At 32.9% G+C, this 22,509-nt stretch overlaps 1 protein-coding gene across 1 annotated transcript in view; it reads right to left on the bottom strand.

The window, feature by feature from the left end:
- Ptr (patched domain-containing protein) overlaps window positions 1–22,509 on the bottom strand; it is a 99,078-nt gene that overhangs the window by 37,494 nt on the left and 39,075 nt on the right. Inside the window, exon 2 of the mRNA XM_089634814.1 lies at window positions 404–680. Coding sequence (XP_089490940.1) covers window positions 404–680 — 277 coding nt within the window. The remainder of the gene's footprint in view (window positions 1–403; window positions 681–22,509) is intronic.

Raw genomic sequence — 22,509 nt, 5'->3', positions numbered from 1 at the left:
CATCCACGAATCAGTTTGAAGAAGTGTGATACAATATCCACATCTCTTCTGACCCGTAGATGGTTCATACCGAGCATGCCCAAGAGGAAGTCAGTAGGATAGAGCCACGGGTAGTAGCCATACTCCCCCAGGTAGAGGAATCTCAGAAATTTCTTCTGCACTCTCTCCAACATGGGGGAATACTTCACCTGATGTGGGCTCCAAACCATCGACCCACTCTCAAGCCTACTCCTAACCAACGCAATGCATAGCACTTGGAGAACCCGGGTGTGTATAAAAACTTTGGAGTACCATATGGAAGTGCGCTAGACCACCTTTTATTTATCATTTACATCAATTAAATCTACGGCCAAACATATAGGTTGGAAAAGTTAAAAGGTTAAAAGTTAGTAAAAGTTCTTACCCGGTCTAGTGATCCTTCCAACATTGAACCTGTGCGTGTAATTAACTTTAAAGAATTCCTCGACTATATTTCTCTCTGTCTTGCCCGCCCCGCTGACCGGAGAGAACAGGTACTCGGGGTCGATCTCGTACTTGATCTGCTGATAGCCCGTGATGCACAGCAGCGTGAGCAGGATGGGGATTATCAGGAAGTAGCCAGGGTGCTTGCCCACGATCAGCCCCAACTTGTAGAAGGAGCGGTTTAGGGTGTTATCCACCACGGTGATGCCGCACGTCATCTGGAATAAACAAAATCAATTAATATAAATAAGCATGAATAAATAATGTCTAATTGCAATGTTTTGGGTTATTTTTCTATTGATATTTCAATGGAAGATGCTCAAGTCTCTGATTCATTTGACACCGGTGCACAGCCGGCAAATACAAAGTCCAAACGCCTGACAAAAATTTACATATTAATTACACGGTTGTCATTTACCACAAGTAGAGAGAGAGCATGCTGTTTTTAGGGTTTCGCGATAAACTGTTTTAACAGTGACAAAACAGAACATTGAAAAAATTTGATAACTAGAACAAAAAAAGATAACCTATCCCATTATTTGATCATTTTGATTGACTTGCTTAGTAGACTGAGGAGATATTTAAAAAAAATAAAGCTTTATAATTTATTAAAAATAATTTTTATTTTTTTTAAATAAAAAAAACCAATTTAATTTCTTCGAAAATAGATCGTTATTACTCAAATTAAGCACTCAAAGCTCGGCTATGAAGCGACTAGCCTGTTTTGTGTTTTTCCCTTTATACAATAAATTTCAGGTTCACATCACCTTTCCTTTAAAATACTCCCACACAGCATCCCTGAAGATTACAACACACGTTCGTCGCTTTATAGTTGGTACTTTTAGCAACGGTTTCTATTAAAGAATCGAGTTATAATCTACTTCTATTATATCAAACAGGTGAAATCTAGCATATTTTTATTGAGTAGTCGCAGACGATGAAAAAACGCAATAGTTGCATCGGCTGCTTCAAGTATAATGTGAACAAGATTGTATTGTCTGCGGATACAATAAAAATGTCGTAACATAGTTTAAACCGAGCTCAAGAAAAAATATTATGTTCTTCTAAACGAACCCGGAAGACGTTAAACGACATTATATAACGTAAGGTATCAAAAAGTAAAATGTTTTAGTTGTAGAGGTAAATTTTTAAAAATCTTGTGCCACAAATTTAATGTTGACATATTTGCGTTGATTTGATAAGCACTTCCAAGGGTCAGTTGCCAGATGATAAGAGGTCACGACTTGATAAAGCAGAAGGTCTTTGCTCGCTTTCCATTACATTATATTAATAAATAATATGGGATTCACAAATCAGAGTAAATTATTAATTTTAAATTGTATTTCCTGAGATAAACAATAATTGCTTTCGAAATATTGTAAATACCAAGCTTTTGTAACTTTAAATTAGCATTACACTTTAGGATTTGTTAGATAAAACTTGGTTTCGGTTGTTTTATGTCCCTGAACTAAAATTACTACTAATTTATTTTTTTATATACAGGCCACACAAGAATCACAACTGTACGGAGCTAATGGAACTTATAGCATCTCAAACTGGGGTAGTTTGTTATGATTTAATGGAGTGGGGATGGGATGAAAATTGTAAAAGCAAAACTTTTCGATTCTGAGATTCAAATCCGCAGTCTCTCGATTAGGTTTCTGTTTTCTTAATTCAAAAGTTTAATCTACACCTTATTATGTTTCTAACCCCAAAAATTTAACTTTATATCATCAAATCGCATTATGTAACCAAAGTGATGGTAAAGATTTTTTCATGAGGAATCGTGACAATATACAACATATTCATCGCGTAATTACAAATTACTTGACGGCATGTAAATCGTGTAATATCTGTTCTTTTTTTCCACATTACATAATTTTATTCTACTAGTGTGCTACATTATTGTTCATAATTAGTTGTTTTGTCACTTTTCGTTGTTCTTATAAATTATATCAATTTAAAGAACCGCTTTGGTAAATAAATATATTAATGTTTCTTTTTTACACCCCACAATAAATCACTATAGCAAAAACATCTGTATATACATTTTATATATATCTGAACTTTTCAACAAATTTAGTTTTTTTGTTTATTCCCAATATATCCTTGTTTATTGTTATTTTGTTCTATTTTCTTGAAAAAAATAGTTTTCTTCTGGGACCATGTCACCGTTTGGAATGCTGTGGGGAGGGTCTTTTTAAGTAAAGGAATTATAGGAAGTTCTGGGAAGGTAAAAATATGAGTGTTGGGTAGGAATCTATGAATAACTGTGTTCAGGAGTAACGTAGGTACATATGAATATATCCTTTCCACTGCGGCGCAAGGCGATGGGTCGAGAGACCAGTTGGAGAGGTCAAAGGGTCTATCTAACCAGCCTCTCCCGATCTGGCATGCCACGCAGCTGATGGGCAGGCGCATCCTGAACACACCTCACCCGATGAATCCGGGCACCCTTACGTAGAGAACCACTTGGGGTGACCTATTGCAGAGGTGTTGGTTATCCAATAAATGGTTCCCGGGGCGGCGGTACCAAAACCGGTCTCCCAAATTGAATCTCTACTTAAATTTGTACCATTTTTAAAAATTAATTAATTCTGTTCTTTATTTTATTTTTGCACTGCGTTGTGCATATGCAATTAAAAAATTTATTTCTCCTTAAAATATGTGAAAATTGTCTAATATGAGTTTTTTAACTCATGTGGATTGCTACGTATGTAGCAAGAAAAAAAGAGATAAACCAATATAAATGTATCATGGGCGAGTCTGTATGCCCAAATTAATGAAATTGATCACACATTTTCAAAAAATCAAAAATTCTTGTTTGTACAGGCAATATTTTTTATTGGCCTCTGCGGCTCCACGGAGTCTAAAGGTATTTTGTTCACTGTGGCAAAAAGATATGGGACAATTCTTACTGAAAAAGATTTTCACCATCACAACTGTTGAAGATGTTACCACATTTTTGTAATATTATCTGTAATTTAGGTGACAGTTTGTTGGTTATTGGAGAGAGCAGTTATTAAAAGAAGTCTTGTCGGATTATAGTGCGATCGTTATTTTTTATATCAATTTTATGCCAATATGCACCAGATATTAGAAAATCAAAATTTTGAATTGAAGAGTGCAGTGGAGTAAGGGCATAGTCTTAAATAATCAAAACTGAAATCATCAATTTATTTACTATCTAGTACTATCCTCGAAGGTGGTACAGAAGTGCAACTACCTGAAGCCTAGTGACTAAAACTTGATCTAAATCATTTGGGTTACCTACACCAACATTTTACCTATAAGTTTAAAATATCTGACGGTTAAATTCAGGGTGAATTTGTAATCATAATGGGATTTTTATTTTGATGAAAACTCGTCTGATTCAGAAGAGAGAAAAAATCAAACATTATAATGATTAAAAAATATCTACCTACGTAATCAAAATATACTATATACTATACTATATAATATACTATATTCGCAGAAGTTTGGTGAAAGAAAACTGATGTCACTAATTTACATGAGACCTTAGGCCTACTCTTAGGCCCCAGAGAAGCCAATGAAATATATTTTCTGTTCAAGAAAGAATATTTGATGATTTTTACTAGAAGTATGAAAAAAAATAAGGTTGCTCAGAGTTAAACGGACCATCCCACAACACACTTATTTTATAGAAATTAGGTTCTATATTGGGCCGGTATTTCAGTTGCGTTTAAGCTCGGCTTGAGAAATATTTACGTCCGTCAAGTTGTTTTCCGATAGGAACCGTGACAATATTAATCCTGTTTAACATTTCTTAATACCCATACCCATATGTGGTGTTGGGTAAATTATGACAATGGGCCGGTATTTCGGTATGGTTACTAAGAAATGTTATTAACATGGTAAATTGCCAGGAATATTCCCCAAATAGGCAATATTTCGGCAACTTTGATCTAAATAGTAAAATCTCCAAAAATGTACCATATTAATTTGAGAATACTGAGAACAGAACTTTTAGAATTTTTGTAAAATACCGAATAATAATTTGACGACGATATAAACCATAAACATGTTGATATTTGCAGCCGATTGATAAGCTTGCGATTTCACGGTGTGTACAATGCATGGCGTTGTATACTGCCATGCGCATTCGGAATTATGTCTCGAGTGACGTCACGAGATATGAATGTACACGTTTACCCAAGTTTACTTTGAAAGCTCAAAACATCGTCATTTTTGGACATATCGAAAAACTAATTTTACTGACGTCATTAACCATTTATATATAATGCATTCTAATAAAAAACGATTGCCTCATTCGAAATAATTTTCAATAAAATTTTAAAAAATCGAGACTTTAGAGAATTTTTTAAGGCCGGAAATATCCCCGGGTAGTAGTCACCACATCAGATATATATCAAAGAAAAAATAAACGAGTTATTCCCCCCTAAACACGAGATATTCTAAATTAAGGAGGTATTAATTAAAATCAAGAAACATATATTATATACATATTTGTATTTTATGTATTTCAATATACTATTTCATGTATATATGCTTTTTGATAAAAAAAGAGCTTTAAAAAAATGTTACAATGCACGTTTTTCCTCTCTATCCTTCAATTATTATTTCAGTAACATAACTACATTTTTTAGTAAGATAAGAAAATAAAAATGATATTAAAGCAAAAAACTAAATCGTCAATCTCTTATTGAATAACAAATATTTTTGCTTAAAACTTTCTTATTTTATTTCCGATCAACCTGAAAATTTGCCAATCTCGAGAGATCAATTTTGAATATTATTGACTTATTATGCAAAAATACTATTAATTAAATAATAACTCACAATAATTAACCATTATGATATTAAATGAATATTATATGCAATGTCGGCAGGTTGACGCCATTTGGTGGGAGATTGTACGGTACAGTAGATAGAAGGGAGATCTCGCCAAAACCGGTTTGCAGATTTTTTAATGGACATACTCGGCGCAAAAGGAAAACTTGATTTTATTTCCAGGTCAATCGTTAGCTACTTTACTAACTGCTGGGCAATGCGTCGCTATTTGGTACGTGGTATATAAAATGGTTATGTAATGGAGAATGCTAACTTACTTAATAATAATAAAAACGGGCATTTTTATATTTAACCTCAAGCAGGCAAAAATTTGGCTAGTACTCGAATGACGATTAGGTGACCCCTTTTCCGTCTCGCCTGGATACAAGATTATGAAGGTACGTACTTGACTAACCAGTTACTTAACCAGTGATTCCTGACATTATTTGGAGTAAAAATTGTGAACGAAATTTTGGTTTTCGATGATATTTTTTCAACTAAAAACATATACAAAAATCTGTAGGCATTGGACAGTTGCGGCCGTTGTTCCCAATCCTACTGATCAGCTGTTGAGCCGAAATTTTGGCTCATCACTTCACGCAGAACTATGCTCTTTCCAATGGAAAGGTGACTGGATTAAGCTTGCCTCAGTAAGTGACTAGTTATAAAAAGTGTCGATAGAGTGAAAAATATTCTCGACGCCACGACACGGTGGCATTATAGTCAAGCTAACACTTTATTATTATCATATTACATACGTTTGTTTAAAAAAATATAAAACTTCGGTTTGATTATTACAGTATTTAAAAAAATATATATGCATTAATAATAAATAAAATAATGAATTCGTCAATATTCACAGCGCCCTTGAGGTGGTTTTTCACGAAAGCGGCGCTATATAAGTTGGCCAAATAATATTATTAATATATAATAATATTATTATTATTTATCTAAATCGATGAATGAATAAAGGCATCCATTCTCCTTCTTAATTCCGCGAACACCAACACTTGTGTAGCTAGTTTACTGCGGGAATTATGATTGGATTACGTATTTTATTATTACGTATTGGTATTCTACTTTCTAGGTTCGTGTCACCTTTGAAAACTAACGAACTTTTGAGACAAGTAACTAATTTTGGAAATTCACTGATATGACATGTTGTAAATACTCTCAGTATCGCCCCAGCAAAAGACCGAAATTCACAATCGAATTGTTGCTCCAAATGGCTTTAACCATGGAACTAAATATTCAGGAACTTCCCAACCTTCCTCTCCTAGTCTAATTCTAATGCATTCATTATCACTTCAGCCTCAAATCATAACCAAGATTATGCTATAGATACACTCTCTCGGAAAAGTTGGAATTCTTGCGCGGTATTCACAAATTTAAAAACAAATAGTTTTAAGCCCCAAAAATGTATAAATACCTTAGCTTAAGTAATATGAAACATATATACCAGTCTGAATATGACCATAAATAACTGTAACATTTTAAAATTTCAAATTAGGAATTATAAATTTTTTCCAAATAATCGTCACTTGTCATTGAGATGCATTCTCTTTTTTCAAAACGTTCTTCAGGCAGGTAAGTAGGTAGATACCAAACATAATTTTTTAACCCTTTAGGCCTCGGAAGGACATTATTAGCCACAAACATATTCCATTATAGCCTCTGAAGGGTAAATCTGACAGGGGCGTCAATAAATTATAAAACGAAATTTTATCTTTTTTTCTATAATGAGTAGATGTGCGATATGTTCATCATTGGAAAGATAAATAATTATTCTTCCCAATTTGTATAAAATATTAATGTATTATTAAATAGATAAAAAATTTAAAAAGTAATAAAGAAAGTAAAAAAAAATATTGTATAAACGGTGACCGGATAAATCATCAAAATGATAATTCATCACATCTTTAAAAAGTTATATAAAGTCATCGAAAGTGATGAAACAAAAACTTTTAACAGGGTTAAGTAGGTTAGGTTAAGTTAGATTAGGTTTAGGTGACGGCCGGAATAGTCCAGTGGTAACGCATTGGACTGCCATTCCGAAGGTCGCGGGTTCGAACCCGGCGTGCGCAAATAAATTTTATTTGATTAATTTGTGTTATTTCACAATTAATTAATTAAAATATTAAAATAATATATAGTATATTTGCGGCACGTTCCAGAGTGGAAGATACTACCAGTATCGCCCTGGTGTAAGACCACCATTCAGAATTGAAACGTTGCTCCAAATGGCTTTAGCCGTGTTTAGTGACTAGATCTGAATAGCCAGGTACTTCCCCACCTTCCTCTTTCCCTTCCCCACTTACCTTCAGCCTCACAACATCCCCCAATTGGGGATGCCATAGTCTCACTGGCTCCAGACGGGAGCAGTTGGGACTCTTGTGAGGTATTCACTACAAAAAAAAAAAGGTTTAATTTTTTTTTCATCGTTTCTAATGACTCCATATCACTTTTTAAACTTGTGTTGAATTGTCGATCTGTTGATTTATCATGGAACCTGTATAAACAGTATTGAAAAAAGAAGTGTCAGTTCGAATTCTTTCAAAATTATTGACGTTCCGAGTCAAAATGTCTCGGTAAGTTAATATTTGAATATAAAAATTTATTTTTTAGAAAGTTTTTTATGTTTGATATTAAAAAATTATTGTTTACAAAGATCAATGTTTTTTTCAAATGCAAATATTTTAAAGATAATTTAATTTTGTTTAAAAAGTAGTATTTCTTTTAACCACAACTTCTAATATAAGTAATATGTATCACATTGTAGATACCTTTGGAGCATTCCGATATTCCAAGAAAAAACACCACGTCGTTAGGACTTGTTGGTAAAAATATTTAAAAACCTGAAGGGTTAAAGAAAGTTCAAATTCCACGTTTGTAATAATAATCTACTGAATCATTAAAACCGCTACCATCTTGAACAAAATTTTACAGACAAATGAAATATAAAACGATCGAGTTAAAACAAGACTTTGCTCAGTCGGTTAAATCAACTGAAGGAACTTTACAATAATAAAGGTTTTCAACTTTGAACTTTGACGTTACCTACGCTCTTTGACAATATGCCACCTATAAATTTGGGTCGAAATCGTAAACTTTAATTATGTGTTGTTGTTGAAACGAACCAACTTTGATTAAATACAAACAGATATGGTAAAATTTGCCCTTCTTGAAGATTTGGTTTAAATGATAATGTAAATTGATTAAACAATTTACCAAATGACTACTCTACTTATCTTGAGGATGTTTAAGATTTACATATACATAATAAATTACATAAAGTCCAAGTTAACCGCGAATACATGAGTGTATGGCCACATCCTTATAAACGGTCACACAATCTGTATTATATCCAATCGAACGATCATTGGCAGATTATGGTAAGTTTGCTAAACGTCTTGAGCGACCGCTTGCCATAATGTGCCAAATTTGTAGAACTAATAAAACTATGGGATAAGCGGAAAAATCTAAGTGGATTCATTGACTTTAAATCGCAGTAGCCAGTTCATATGTTTCCGTATTAATATGCTGAGGAATGCTATTAATTAAATCTTCTAAAGTTTGGATGAACGAATAAAAGCTAACGATATCAGATTTTTTAGAAGAGTAACAGGAGTTCGAAAATGGGATCCAAGATTTATTTGAAGAAACGCCCAGAATATCTCTAATTTGAAACATAGACGGGTTGTTTTTCGAACAATTCATCAAATTTCAAAGTTAAAATTCAAGTTTTATCCATGTTCTGTCCTTATTTCATCACGGGCTTGTTGTTTCTAGTACTTTGATAATAAGAGAACTTGAATAGGACTTTAACAGAAATTGAATATTAATTGAAGAACTTGGATATAAATCACCGTCTACTAAGAAACCCCGAAACTTTCTATATTCCTTTCCAAATAACGAACTTAACCTTCTCCCAATCGCATGTGCGAATTCATCGACTATAATTATAACATCCGCTGCAGTGTCAAGATTCCGGACATATTTAGCAATAGCCTTCAGAACTTTACTAAATTTCTTGAATCTCTTCTTTTAACTTGTCATCACTTAACTCGAATTTTAATTTCTCTTTTTGTTTATTTGTTGTTGTTTTACTAACCCGCTTATTGTTCATGTTTACATATCGTTGTACATCGTTATGTGGTTGGTATTTATTATTTTTTTTATGTTAACCCTCTGTTGTGTACATTAAAAAAATAAAAAAGGCTAGTTTTGCAATGGACGGTAAAGTTGCACAGGACAGGTTTGCAAGAGCTTTTAAAGCTAATAAATATATCTTCTGTATTTTAATTAATAGAAGTAACTATTACTTATTCCTTGTAATGTAATGAATGAAAACGTTATACTATTGTTTGCTTGGATTCTGTACGGGTAGTTACAGAACATTGCACTTCGAGATGATGCTATGAAGGAAATCACCTCCGTGCAGTAAATGATTTAATTACATTATTATCTAACAACCGTTGAGTTATATTACACCTTATAGCGTAATATACAATAAAATGCTTAGTTTCTAATTTGAGTGCTAATTTCTAATTTATGCATGCTTAAGATTTGCATAAAACACAAACAAACTTATTACGAATTAAGTTCATTAAAAAATTAAGGTACTAAAAATAATCAACATTTAGTACCTACGGGTTGTTTCATAAAATTTTAACAATTTATCAAATTCCAACGTTAATTTTCAAGTTCGGTGAGAGTCCTATTCAAGTACGGTGAAGCAACCGGCCAGTGATGAAATAATAAAACTTTAACAGAACCGGAATTTTAACATTAAAATTTAATGAATTGTACCAATTCTGTTAAACAATCCGACCTTAGTTTTAACCACTTTTATTGTTTAAAGTTGGAAGTATTTGATATTCAACACTCAGTTTTAACCACTTTTATTTTTTAATGTTTGCAAGATAATCAACACTTGTTTTAACTACTTTTATTATTTAAAGTTTGTAAGATAATCAACACCTGGTTTTAACCACTGTTATTGTTTAATGTTGACAGTGTTTGATAATCAACACTTAGTTTTAACCACTTTTATTGTTTAAAGTTTGCAGTGTTTGATAATTAACACTTAGTTTTAACCACTTGTATTGTTCAATGTTGGCTGTGTTTGATAATCAACACATAGTTTTAACCAATTTTATTACTTAAAGTTTGTGGTTTTTGATAATTAACACTTAGTTTTACCCATTTTTATTGTCTTAAGTTTGCAGTGTTTGATAATCAACCCTTTGTTGTAACCACTTTTATTGTTTAATGTTTTGCTTAACCCTGAACCTTAATAAGGGTTATATCATCACATATTTATATATCCACTAAGGGTTTGCTTTATGTGAAACATTATTTATTAACGCAGACCCGTGAAAAATCACGGAATATCTCAATGTTTGACAAATCAGTTACAATGTGTTCCAAAAATAAGGAGAAAATTTGCAATGCATATGATATCGTTGCAAAATTGGCTTAATTTTTAAATACACTGAGTTACTACGAACTGTCTGAAAATAATATACTTTTAAACAATATTGTCACCAGTAGTCCAAAAAAGCATTTACAATTTTAACGTTTTTGGTTTTAGTGTCTGTTAAACACCGTATAAGAATATTATTCAGGGTTTAACTATATTTTAAAGATAAATGTTGTAATGGCTTACCTGTGAAATAATCTGAAAGTGCATATTGTGGCAAACTAAAGCACCATTATGTGTGATTTATTAACATTGTCGTTTCAGGGCACTTATGGTCAGCTAACTAACAGCTGTCTCTTCTTGTTATCTTCATTTTAATGGAAGTAGGTTTTAAGTATTTTAAGAATTTCAGAGTTCAAAATGTACCTACTTATATCAGGGTGTTTTTGACTTTTATAACTAATGATCAAATTGTGATCGATTGATGAGCATACCGGTCATGTTGTTATTCAACGAGACATTGATTAAAAATAGAAAATAGTAGATGCTATCAGTAGGTACTGCCCTGGTCAAAATCCATCATTACAGAATCGCAAAGTTTCACGTTGTTTGAAATGGCATTAATGGCACACGTGTTTTATCTGAATAACCAGGTACTTTCTTCTTCACCGTCTCCTTCCCTTCCCTATTCTCTTAAGCTTTACAACATACTCCAATTGGAAATGCTATGGCCCCGAAAAGTTAAAAAATACAACCTAACTAATTGGCTAACTAGGGGTAGGAAAACAACTCTTGGCACATACTCCTTGCTTGTTTCGCATTCATGGATCGTCTCATACATACTCTTCTGTTATTCGGACTCTTGATATGGCCCAACTCAAGTAATTGATTCACTTGATCGTGCCATGTCTTCCCCAGGCGTCCCTGACTTCCTCTACCATTTACATTCGCATAATAAAGTCTCGTCACACTCTTTACCTTTAAAAATGAGTTCACAGTCAAATTAAGATTTCATGATAATGGCGACAGTTCAAAACATATAGGCTTGTGGTTTTATTCGTCTAAAGTTTAACAGTTTCTGCGAAACAATCTGTGCGTTTATTAGTCGCCAGGTAACGATACTATGAATATATAATTATCATTATGTCGAAGGTGATCAGGTGCGTATAAGTGCAAAAATTACCTGCTACATGGAAACTAACAACTAGGTCAAATAACCCGTGACAGTGGTTTACTCAAACGTCCAATACACACTTTTAATTAATACAAATTTCAAAAAATAAATTCTATAATAATTTAGTAGATCTTAAATAATTAAATATAAAGTACTAAAGGAGTGCGGGGCCTTTATGGTGGCCTTTTGTTACTATAAATTCATTAATCCATACGTTACAAATGGACCTGATTGTCAGTGAAGTACCATTACAAAATGTGGAACATATTAGGCACTTGCTTTTATTTATTTCTCTCAGTCTTTTACTGTAAACATGTATCTCAAATGTGGTCAAGGAGTTTTTATTTAGTAATCGACAGTTCCATAAAATATTAATGTGCTATGAAAATTTCAACAATTCAATAACAAAATGTGTACACGGTATTAAGAGACATGGCACAAGAAATGAATATGACATATTAGTCTTCCGGTGACTTTTTTTCACTTGTCACCGGTGAACAAAATTTCGTTTACATTTTTTGCAGCAAATAATGTCACAAATCACTGTTTAAAAGTAAGTCAGGTATATTTCAACACCATGCAGAATAATAATAAAATGGTTAACGTTGCATAGCGCATATATCGTAAGTTACTTACACTGAAGATCTAATCCATAGAATTTGGAATGTGCATATTCAACGGATTTGAAAGAAAACTGATTTACAAAAGACCTTTGAGTCCTATTCCTCAGATTAGCCGGTGGAATTGGTAAAAAGATAGAATTGTATTGTGGGCGTGTCAATACGCCCGAAATTAGCAATATTTATTATTTCTTCTGGTAAATATCGAAAATTTCCTAGATCAGAAAATCAATCTCATTATCCATTGAATTGAACACGGGAGCCACTTCTGCCCTGGAGCCCCCACAATACTCTTTTGCCATCTCTAATGCACAGACGCAAAGTGGGCACGCTGAGTCTGTTCTACATGTATTTTAATGGAGCCTGCTCTAAGGAGCTAGCAGCATTGATCCCCGGTGCAACGGTACACGTGCGTGAAACTAAACGGACACGAGCGGAATACCCGTTCAAAGTTGATGTTGGTTTCATGAGAACGGGCCGTTTCATCGACTCGTTTTTGTGTAAGTCGGCTCGTACGTGTAACGAGATACCGGCTTTTGTTTTTTCTCCTTCATATAATCCAGGACCCTTCAATACTCGCATTAATAAATCCCTTCCTACAGCCCCTATCACAACGCCTCACAACGCTACCCAACCGGGTGGCGACACAATTCCCCTGCCTTTACACTCTAGACAGGGGCTTTCTTGTGACGATTAAAATTATTATTTTTTTTAAATCCTGCCTCTCAGGAAGTTCTAACGAATTATTCAGTCTTGCCAATAATGATTGATTGGCAACACTGAATAAAATGTGACAACCCTAAATGTGAAAAAATGTGACAACCCTACGTTGATTTGTCAACAAACGCTGTGAGCTCGTTTGATTACGAAGTTCAAAAGATTCTGACACTCTTTGTCTCATGCAACAATTTGTGGGTATATATTTAACTACTCGGTAAGAGAATGTACACAATAGATAACACAGCTGTTTCTGTATCAATTGGGTTGTTGACTTGCGTGAAGTTCAACGCAAACAAATCATTAGGGCCCTTAATTTTCTGTATAGATTATTTCTATTGTTAGAAATTTAATGCACCGCATCGTTTTCTTGCAAGCCATAGCACTCAGATTTCTCGAGTGATCTTTAAAGCTTTGCATATCGTAACTGTATACAATTATACACATTTTTTAGAGGTGTTCAAAATCGAATGAAAGGGTTTCTGAAAACAAGCGGAATTTTCTTTGACATTAATATTTTAAAGGATGTAGTTACCATTGCCATCTTACCATTTAAAAGGTATTATGATGTGCAAGTATATATCTGCATGTTTTCCCTGATGATGGACAGTGCAAAGCTGTCTAAAACGTTGTCTAAAGAAGCAGGAACCGCAACACTCATAATAATCAATAAATCATGTAACTTATAAGTTGCATTACTATTTTTACGATAAACTATGAAAACATTAGAGATTGCATGACCCGGTATATCAGTCCGTATCTTCGCTATGTACGACATTCCTCGCTCAAATTATTGAAGCAGGCTAAATCGCCGCTTAATCCTTGATAAGCCGTAGTATAGTTCCCTTTTAGACGCTGAGGCGTTAGAGTTAATGTCAAATTTTACATTTACGTAGAAAATTGCATACTGCCATCTCAGAGAAATTTACTTAAATTGCCTAATTTTATCAGTATTGGCTATTATGTTCATCAGGCGATGGGGAACGTTGATGTTACTTCGTTATAATTTCATGAATTGTAATAAGTATCATGCCGATTGAAGTGGGGAACTTTAAAAAAATTAAATTAAAATAAATTCGCGTAAAATAAACTGCTGTTTTTGGCATTTTGAAAGACCGCGATGACAGTAGACCGTAGCTTGGTTTACAAAGAAAAAATAAAAACGTTCCTCTATTAAAAGCATAGGCAATACGTGTAATATTGGTGATATCTAGGCTTACGACCTTGTGTACGGATTATCTTCTAAGCCGCGTTAAGCTCGAATAAAATCAACTGATATACCGTTACTATGTAGCTATATATTAATATTCAAAACGATGAAAAGGGCATTTGTTAAAACTGTCCCAAATTAATCTCCTCAGATATCCGAGAATATTAAATATTTGATTTTTATTTATTTTAGCTTACTGTCTTACACTTACAGTGATTTTATTTTGTGATATTATTTCTGATGCACATATTGTGATAAGTTTTTTAGTTATCTGTCAGTGGAAATATAGAGGTACTAAAAGGCTGACCAAATTATGCGAAACTAAATTAAGATGCAATAGAACTGAATTTAATGAACTATTAGAATATTAAAACTAATGAAATGTCTTAGAAAACAATCTAAATTAGCATCCAAAATATTTAATCTAGATTGGATTTACAAAATATCTCTTTCAAATGGCCCTAAGTTCGAACCCTGAGGAATTCCACGTTCTTCTTGTTATGTATTAGAAACGGGCCGGCACAAAACGTTAAAAATTATTATTACATAGTAATTTGTGCTACTTCTGTGCTTATTTGATTGCAATACTAACTAACTGTTCACGTTTTATCCACTAACAAGTATTAATTTGGATCTCATGACTTGCAACTCGCAATATTAATTTAACAAAAAAACTCTAGAAAAGTGCAGTTGAGAAATTAGAATGTCTTTTTGCGTCTTATGCTTCTATTTTCTCCGATAAATTTATTGCAGGAATTATTTTATTCAAAAACATACCTGAACATAATAAGTAAGTAAATGCAGTAAATTACAGCTAAAAAGATAGTTTACGTAATTTAATGTTGAGGTATAAAAATTAAGACCAGGGGCGATTGAGGCATAGTAAAAGAACATTAATACAAATAACTAAAAAAGAGCACGTTTTAAAAATAATTACCTGTGTCATTATTGAAAATTCACGATGAAAATGTATTATAATTGAAAGCTTCCCCAAAGGTTAAGTAGTTAATCTTGCTAACTAAAGATAAGTGTTTTAATCACAAGCTTCTGCCATTTATTGATATTGCAAAAGCCAGAGCAAGTTAAAGATGGCACCCCCATTTAGGGAATGCTAATGGAATAATACCTAATGAATGGGGAGGAGACGTGAAAGAGGATTGTTGGAAAGTTCCAGTCTTTTAAAATAGTATTTGCAAGAAACGAGTCTTGTCAATTTTGAATGATATCTCACGATAAATAGGGTATTTTTAACTTTGGAACGTGGTGCAAAAATATATATTAATATTATGTTATCTGCCGCACGTAATTTTTTTAATCATGCATAAGATATTGGATCTAATTATTTATAAAATAAGGGGTTTTTATCACAAAATAAGGGGGAATAGCACTTCTGTTGCTCGAACGATTGGAATAATGATAATCTTGAGGTAAATCATGATAAATTGTTTAGACAGCGTCATGCACCGTTATCCTTAAAGAATGCTGTTTTATTGCTCGATGATCATTTCATAAACTATCGCTGCTAATATCTACTGTGGAATAAAGCATATTTAATTATGGTAGCGTAACTAAGTTTATCAGCAAAATGGGCGCGGTTCCTTTTAAACACTTTAATAGTAAATCAAGGCAAGGAGGTGTTGAAATTTTAAAGAAAAAATGCGAATGTGTTTGAGTCAATAAATAAGTGTGGCGAGGTTGTGATTTAGGAGGCATTAATTATAATCCAATATCAACTTTGAAAATTGGTCAAAATCTTACTGATATCTCGGGGAAAGCAACAACAAGCTCGTGACGGTAGAGTCGATTCCACGTGATCATTGCAGCTTTAAGCAATCATTATACTTCCCACGTTCCCACCACTTTCTCATAACATGCGATTGGCCTGAATCGTAGGTATTGTCATGTGTTTGAAGTTTAGTAGGTAGGTACGACGTGTAATTTAACAAATACCTGCAGAAATATTTGTCGGGTCCTCGACAGGAGTACTAGGAGTCGGGTACTCGTTTTTTTAATACAAAATATCCGATAAATATACACTCAATTCTCAGATGCACCTGTTCAGTTCAAGAAGTACATTTTTATACTTCGTATTGGTAAATGATAACCACTAATAGAATAGTACGTTTTTCATTTCAGTGCCATTTATGGATGTCTTTGAATGCTGCTTTTTCATCGACATTCCCAAGTGTGCTCGTGCGTATAGTTCTTATTGCCTTATTGCTTCTTCTAGATGCCCACTTTCGATCGTTTTACTTTCTAGGTAGGTACCTTTCGGCAATCGCCCCACTTAGCGTTGTACCTGCACAATCTATTTGTGGCACATTTGATGAACATCTATTACCATCAACACTTGCCATCAATATCGACCTATTTGATCGACAATAAATCAAGTACGTATGTACTTTATTACATTTTTTTACTGAGTTTCTAATTCATAATAAGAAAAACATAGAGTTCCTCAGGGTCCGGACTTAGGGCCATCTGAAATCTATATTTTGGAAATGTAATCTAGATGAAATATATTGGATGTCCTATTTAGAATGAAAATTTAGTAAAAAGTCTTAAACGATTCAATAACCACTAGTCCCGCATTCAGATTTCATTTTTTTTTTATAGTGAATACCTCACAAGAGTCCCAACTGCTCCCGTCTGGAGCCAGTGAGACTATGGCATCCCCAATTGGGGGCCTGTTTGTTCAGCAAATTGTCTGTCTTATCATTATTTATTGTAAAGTGATGCCCTTTCCGGCCATGAAACGGTATTTTATTATATTATCAATACTTCTAAAATAGCAGAATGGTTTTGCTCGGTTTTAAAGGACGACTTTTTTCCAACGACTTGTGTTTTTTTCATGTGAATAAAAAATGACCCAGTTTTAAAGCCGTAATGACCTTTATTAAATTTATTATGCATTCTTTACTGGATATCATTTGAAAAGCGTTATTTGTATAAATAAAGTTTCAACACTGGTTCAAAACCTAGAAATCCTTTTTATCAAAGTTTTTTCATGACCCAAGTCACTCAAAAGGTGACTTTTTATCATGAAAATATCAGAGTGGAAGATACTACCAGTATCGCCCTGGTGTAAGACCACCATTCAGAATTGAAACGTTGCTCCAAATGGTTGACATTACGTTGAGACAATCCTCTTGACAGATAGTCCGACACAATTGGTTGATTTGTCAATTAGCATTTTTACAATATCCATTCAAATGCCACAACTTCTGTTACCATTTTAAAACCAAGAGTGTCGAATCTTCAATACTGCATTGTGTCCTCGTTTGACTAACCGTTTAAGCTTTTACAGTATCATTTAAATCATGTAAATGGTTTTGTATCTTGTGCCTATTATCTTGACTCGGCACATATTTTTTTTATTCCCAAGGGATTTTGTGACATTTGAATGCCTCATGTCAGCTTAGTTGGAGCCGAGATTACTCTCGGCTCCAACAGAGTTCAGGCTTAGAATTTTCGAAAATTAGACTTATTTGTTAATTGAGGTACACGGAATTGTTTTTTTTCCCTCTTGCTTATTAATAAAACAACAATTTAAGAACGTTTTATCGATGATATCATGACGATACAACGAATTTTCGCTGTAATGCAAAACTATTCGGATTTGCATGAACACGTGTTCCGACATCATGATTCTATATTCGAAGTGTACTAAAATTCTATCAGGAAATCAGTGCATTCATTCGCAAGGCCTGCAGTCCCGTTTTAACCGGAATTACTAATAATTTGAAGAGATTCGTGATAACTTCATGGACATTTTTCTCCGTGTATAAAATACTCAAATAAACATCTAGGTTTGTACCTAATTCATAAATGAAACATACCGATACTGAATTATATTCAAATTTATTTATTATTAAAAACGGGATATTAAAGTGGTCTTCAAAATCAACACGAAAACTAATCGTGGGAATTCATCATGGATGCCTGATAGTTATATTCATTCAAATAATGCTTATCTTATCATTGAAGCAATCAATTTAAACTTCATCAAGTTTACTGCGAGAATCGCACGTTTTAACGAATTCAAGCGGTAGAACATTTTTTAATTCCTATTCCGATTTCTCGTTTTTGCAGTTACTTGGTACCACTCCAATATTGGCAATCATGAAGTTATGGTCGATTGAACACTATTAATTACAAGGTCCTGAGGTATTTGCGATTTTAATTATAATCGAGTTGAAATATGTACATGATAGTTACATAGCAGTTTTCATAATAAATTTAAACGGCTTGTTTAGAATATTAATTTCTTCCAAAGCTACTTAATTATTAATGCTTTTGTTGGTCGAAGTATTCAATATTATGCAACATATCTAACGTATATTATCACAATGACTGTTAATATAACAGAAACATAAAAAAAATACTAACGGACCTAGATATTTTATTTTTTATTTTTTTTAATATATTAAAAAATAATGTTATTGGGTTTATAAAAAGAGTTTATTTTTAAACAAGTTCTGCTGTGTAATTATTAATGTAAGTGCTACCCACAGTTTGATAATACCTTCAGAGGGCGAAACAGCTGTCACGCGTAATAATAATTACACAGCAGAACTTGTTTAAAAATAAACTGTTTTTATAAACCCAATAACAATATTATTGAATATATAAAAAAAAAAAAATAGAGTTCTACAAATTAAACTTAATAACAATAAATGACCTAGATAATAAAAAGAAGAAAAAAGAAAGACAAAAAAATAACATGTAGTAAGTCCACAATTTTAGATATTATTTCACAAGTTGTAACTTCATATTATTTCACAAGTTGTAACTTCATATTATATTTTTTCTTCCATCTTCCATTAGACTTAATAAATCAGAGCTGTCTATAATACCATTATATTGATTTCCTTAAAATCCTCCATGTGTCTGGTAACTACTAATGTTTGCAACATTTCTTATTATGTTGGGTTGAGTTGTGCTTTCGGAATAACCTGAAAATTTCTTTTTAGTGCATTATCAAATTATGATCAGTTGATGGGTTTAATTTTAAGTTTTAGTATATACATTTCCCTTGCGTGTTTTGCATGACATTTTTAAAGTATGTAAAAAAAAATTACAGTTCATTTCTAATCTTCCAAAGACTATACACACTTTCATTAAATTACTTAATATGCAGATAGCTGGGGCAATTCTAAGCATTAACATGATTTGTTTGTACCTAATTACCTCTTAAATTAAATTAATTCATCTGCATTAATTTTACCAACTAATAACAACTGATTGTTAACTGCATTTTTAACATAATATATTCAAGTATAATACCTAGCCCGCTAAACATATACCTATGTTTATAACCCAATTGCCCCATTGCGTAGAAATGAGATAATTTTTAGAATATCGAAGTTCCTTAAGAATGCAAAAATAACTGGGAGTCGATTGAGGCCAACTTTAATTATGGTTATATTTGAAAATAAAATATTAATAAATTGATTCAGACTTTGCATATTAAAACATCGTAAACGCCATTCACTTCGTAAAGTTATGCCGATTATAAGAAAGAGATTTCTAAAGATATCCTTACTATAAATTAATTATAAAAAAATTATGAGAACCGCTTCAAAAATATTATTCAGAAATGAGTTAAAAAAACATAGTGAAAATTTTCTGTTACAGTTACAAAAAACGAATAAACAAGTTTTTGGCGACATTTTGACACGTTTTTTAGCAGCATCGTACGCAAAATCCAGCTTGAAAAAACGTGACCTGAAAACCATGTTATTACCACTGGGCATTTAAAAAAATATATATATAATTTCTTGAAAAGAAATTTGTAATGATTTTTTTTACATTAAGGTGAAGCACCACGTAGTAATACAAAATCAAGTGTTTTAGTTTGAAAATTTGATCGCTTGGAAATGTATTAGATGCTTTAATCGTACTAATAATACTGACAGTATAACCACAATCATCTTGGACTTTTAAATAATCGAGCACTTTTTATAAGCCCAGGAAAAGTAAATTGTCTTAAAGTTCAAAATATCGTACTTACGAACCCATTTCGGGTACGGTTTTATTGTTTAAAGTGGAAAATTAAGTTTTTTAGAAATAATTGTAAAAAATTTAAATATTTCTACATTAACTTAAAACACAGTTTTTAACGCGGTTTTTTTCTTGCATAAATCAAAACAGACGGCTAATGTTAAGCGGGATTTTAAACCTTATCGCCATCTACGTAAGAAGTGTTCTACACGACGGGTGCATTGCCAAAACAAATAACAAAAAATACATATTATTGTAATATCTGTAATGATACAACAATGAAACAAACAATGGGACGTGTAATCAAATAATGTATAATATTATTCGAGTTTGTTTATTATATTTACCGGCATTTCAACGGTATAATTATTGTATGTTTCTGGATACGAATTTGATGGGGTCATTTGTATGGTTATCAGGCTACACACTTATCTGAGCAAATGTTCAGAATGATTAAAACAACGTTAAATCATTTGCATAATATTTTACGATGTTCCGATGAGCAACTTTATAGCGGCAATCTGTGTTGGGTTTTCACATAACTTTATTATTCCGCAGTCACGCTTTCTTTACTAATTGAATTAATAAACCACCAGTACATTAGTGTAAGTTTTTCTCTCCATCAATCTGCACTTGGATGCTCTTTTACCGTATCTACATGTAGTGTAGACCATCGTTCAGAATCGGAACTTGCTTGGAAAATGGGTTTAGTTGTGTTTGGTGACCAGATATAAACCTCCAATAACTTCCCAACCTCCATTTTCCCGTTCTCATTTCCTTTGGCAATCTTTTCACAATTGGGTACGATTCAGTTAAGACTCTTGTATGATATTTGAATTAAGGCCCCGTAGTAAGCGTTCAAAGATTGTTTGAAAGAGAGATATGTAAATACGAATATTACGAATATTAATATTAAAAATAACGATAATAATTAAGCGAAAATGGTGAAAATATTAAAAAAACACTCGTTTGAAATAGAGCAAAAATCTATCGACAAATGTTTCAGTTGGATTTAAAGATACGCTGTGAATTATTTCATGCCCATAACATCCATCACCCGAGCCAACATAACAACTTTTCGTCTGGGAATCACAAAACCTGACAAACCTCGACCTCTTAAAGTCATCCTTGACAGTTCCATCCAAGCCATAGACATACTGAAGAAAAAGAACAACATAACCGAATACCCCGGTATTAAAATTTATTCAGACCAAACCCCAGCTCAAAGAAACTATCTCACCAAGCTACGTTTAACACTAGAACAAAGAACCAAAGATGGTGAGATTGGACTCACAATAAAATACAAAAATAATAAACCTGTTATTGTAAATAGTAACTCAAAAAACTAAAACCTATCATGGCTTACTATCAGAATATCAGAGGCTGCCGCACAAAACTTAATGAGCTAAGATCATCGATTCCAATCCATCCCTTTCATATATATTTCCTGACTGAAACTTGGTTGGATCCGTCCTTTAACACAGAAGAACTAGGCTTCACTTCACACAACACCTACCGCTTAGATAGAAGTACCGCCACCAGCGCCAAATCAAGAGGAGGAGGTGTATTAATATCAGTCACCAAATCTATAACTTCATCCAGGCTAAAATGCAAACACAAAAATATAGAACAAATTTTCCTACTACTCAAGACGAACCTAGGAAAAATCATTCTTGGATGTGTTTATATTCCTCCCGGATCAATTACACAAATTTACGTAAACCACATTGAAGATGTAGAGGCCCTCAAGCTCAAATATCCGGAAGCTAGAATGCTGCTAATCGGCGACTACAATACTCCCAATATAGACTGGATTACCCATAGCGATAACTCAACAACTCATTTTAATACATCTGCTAATGCTCGTGAAATTATAAATATGTCAAATTTCCTAGGTCTTAAACAAATTAATAATGTATACAACTCTAATCACCATTTACTAGATCTTGCATTTAGTAGCGATCCTTCAGTAAAATTATGTAAATCCATAGACCCCCTTCTTCCCGAAGATTCCCACCATCCTCCCTTAAACATCACTATTACTAACAACTTCCTAAACATTTACTCTAATAGTGTTCCTAAATATTCA

This window comes from Hesperophylax consimilis, chromosome 8 (assembly GCF_061612785.1).
Source record: "Hesperophylax consimilis isolate HC1 chromosome 8, BYU_Hcon_1.0, whole genome shotgun sequence".
NCBI classification, from domain to species: Eukaryota; Metazoa; Arthropoda; class Insecta; order Trichoptera; family Limnephilidae; genus Hesperophylax; species Hesperophylax consimilis.
The sequence above is the reverse complement of the archived record's forward strand: the minus strand, read 5'-3'. Positions and strand labels throughout refer to the sequence as shown.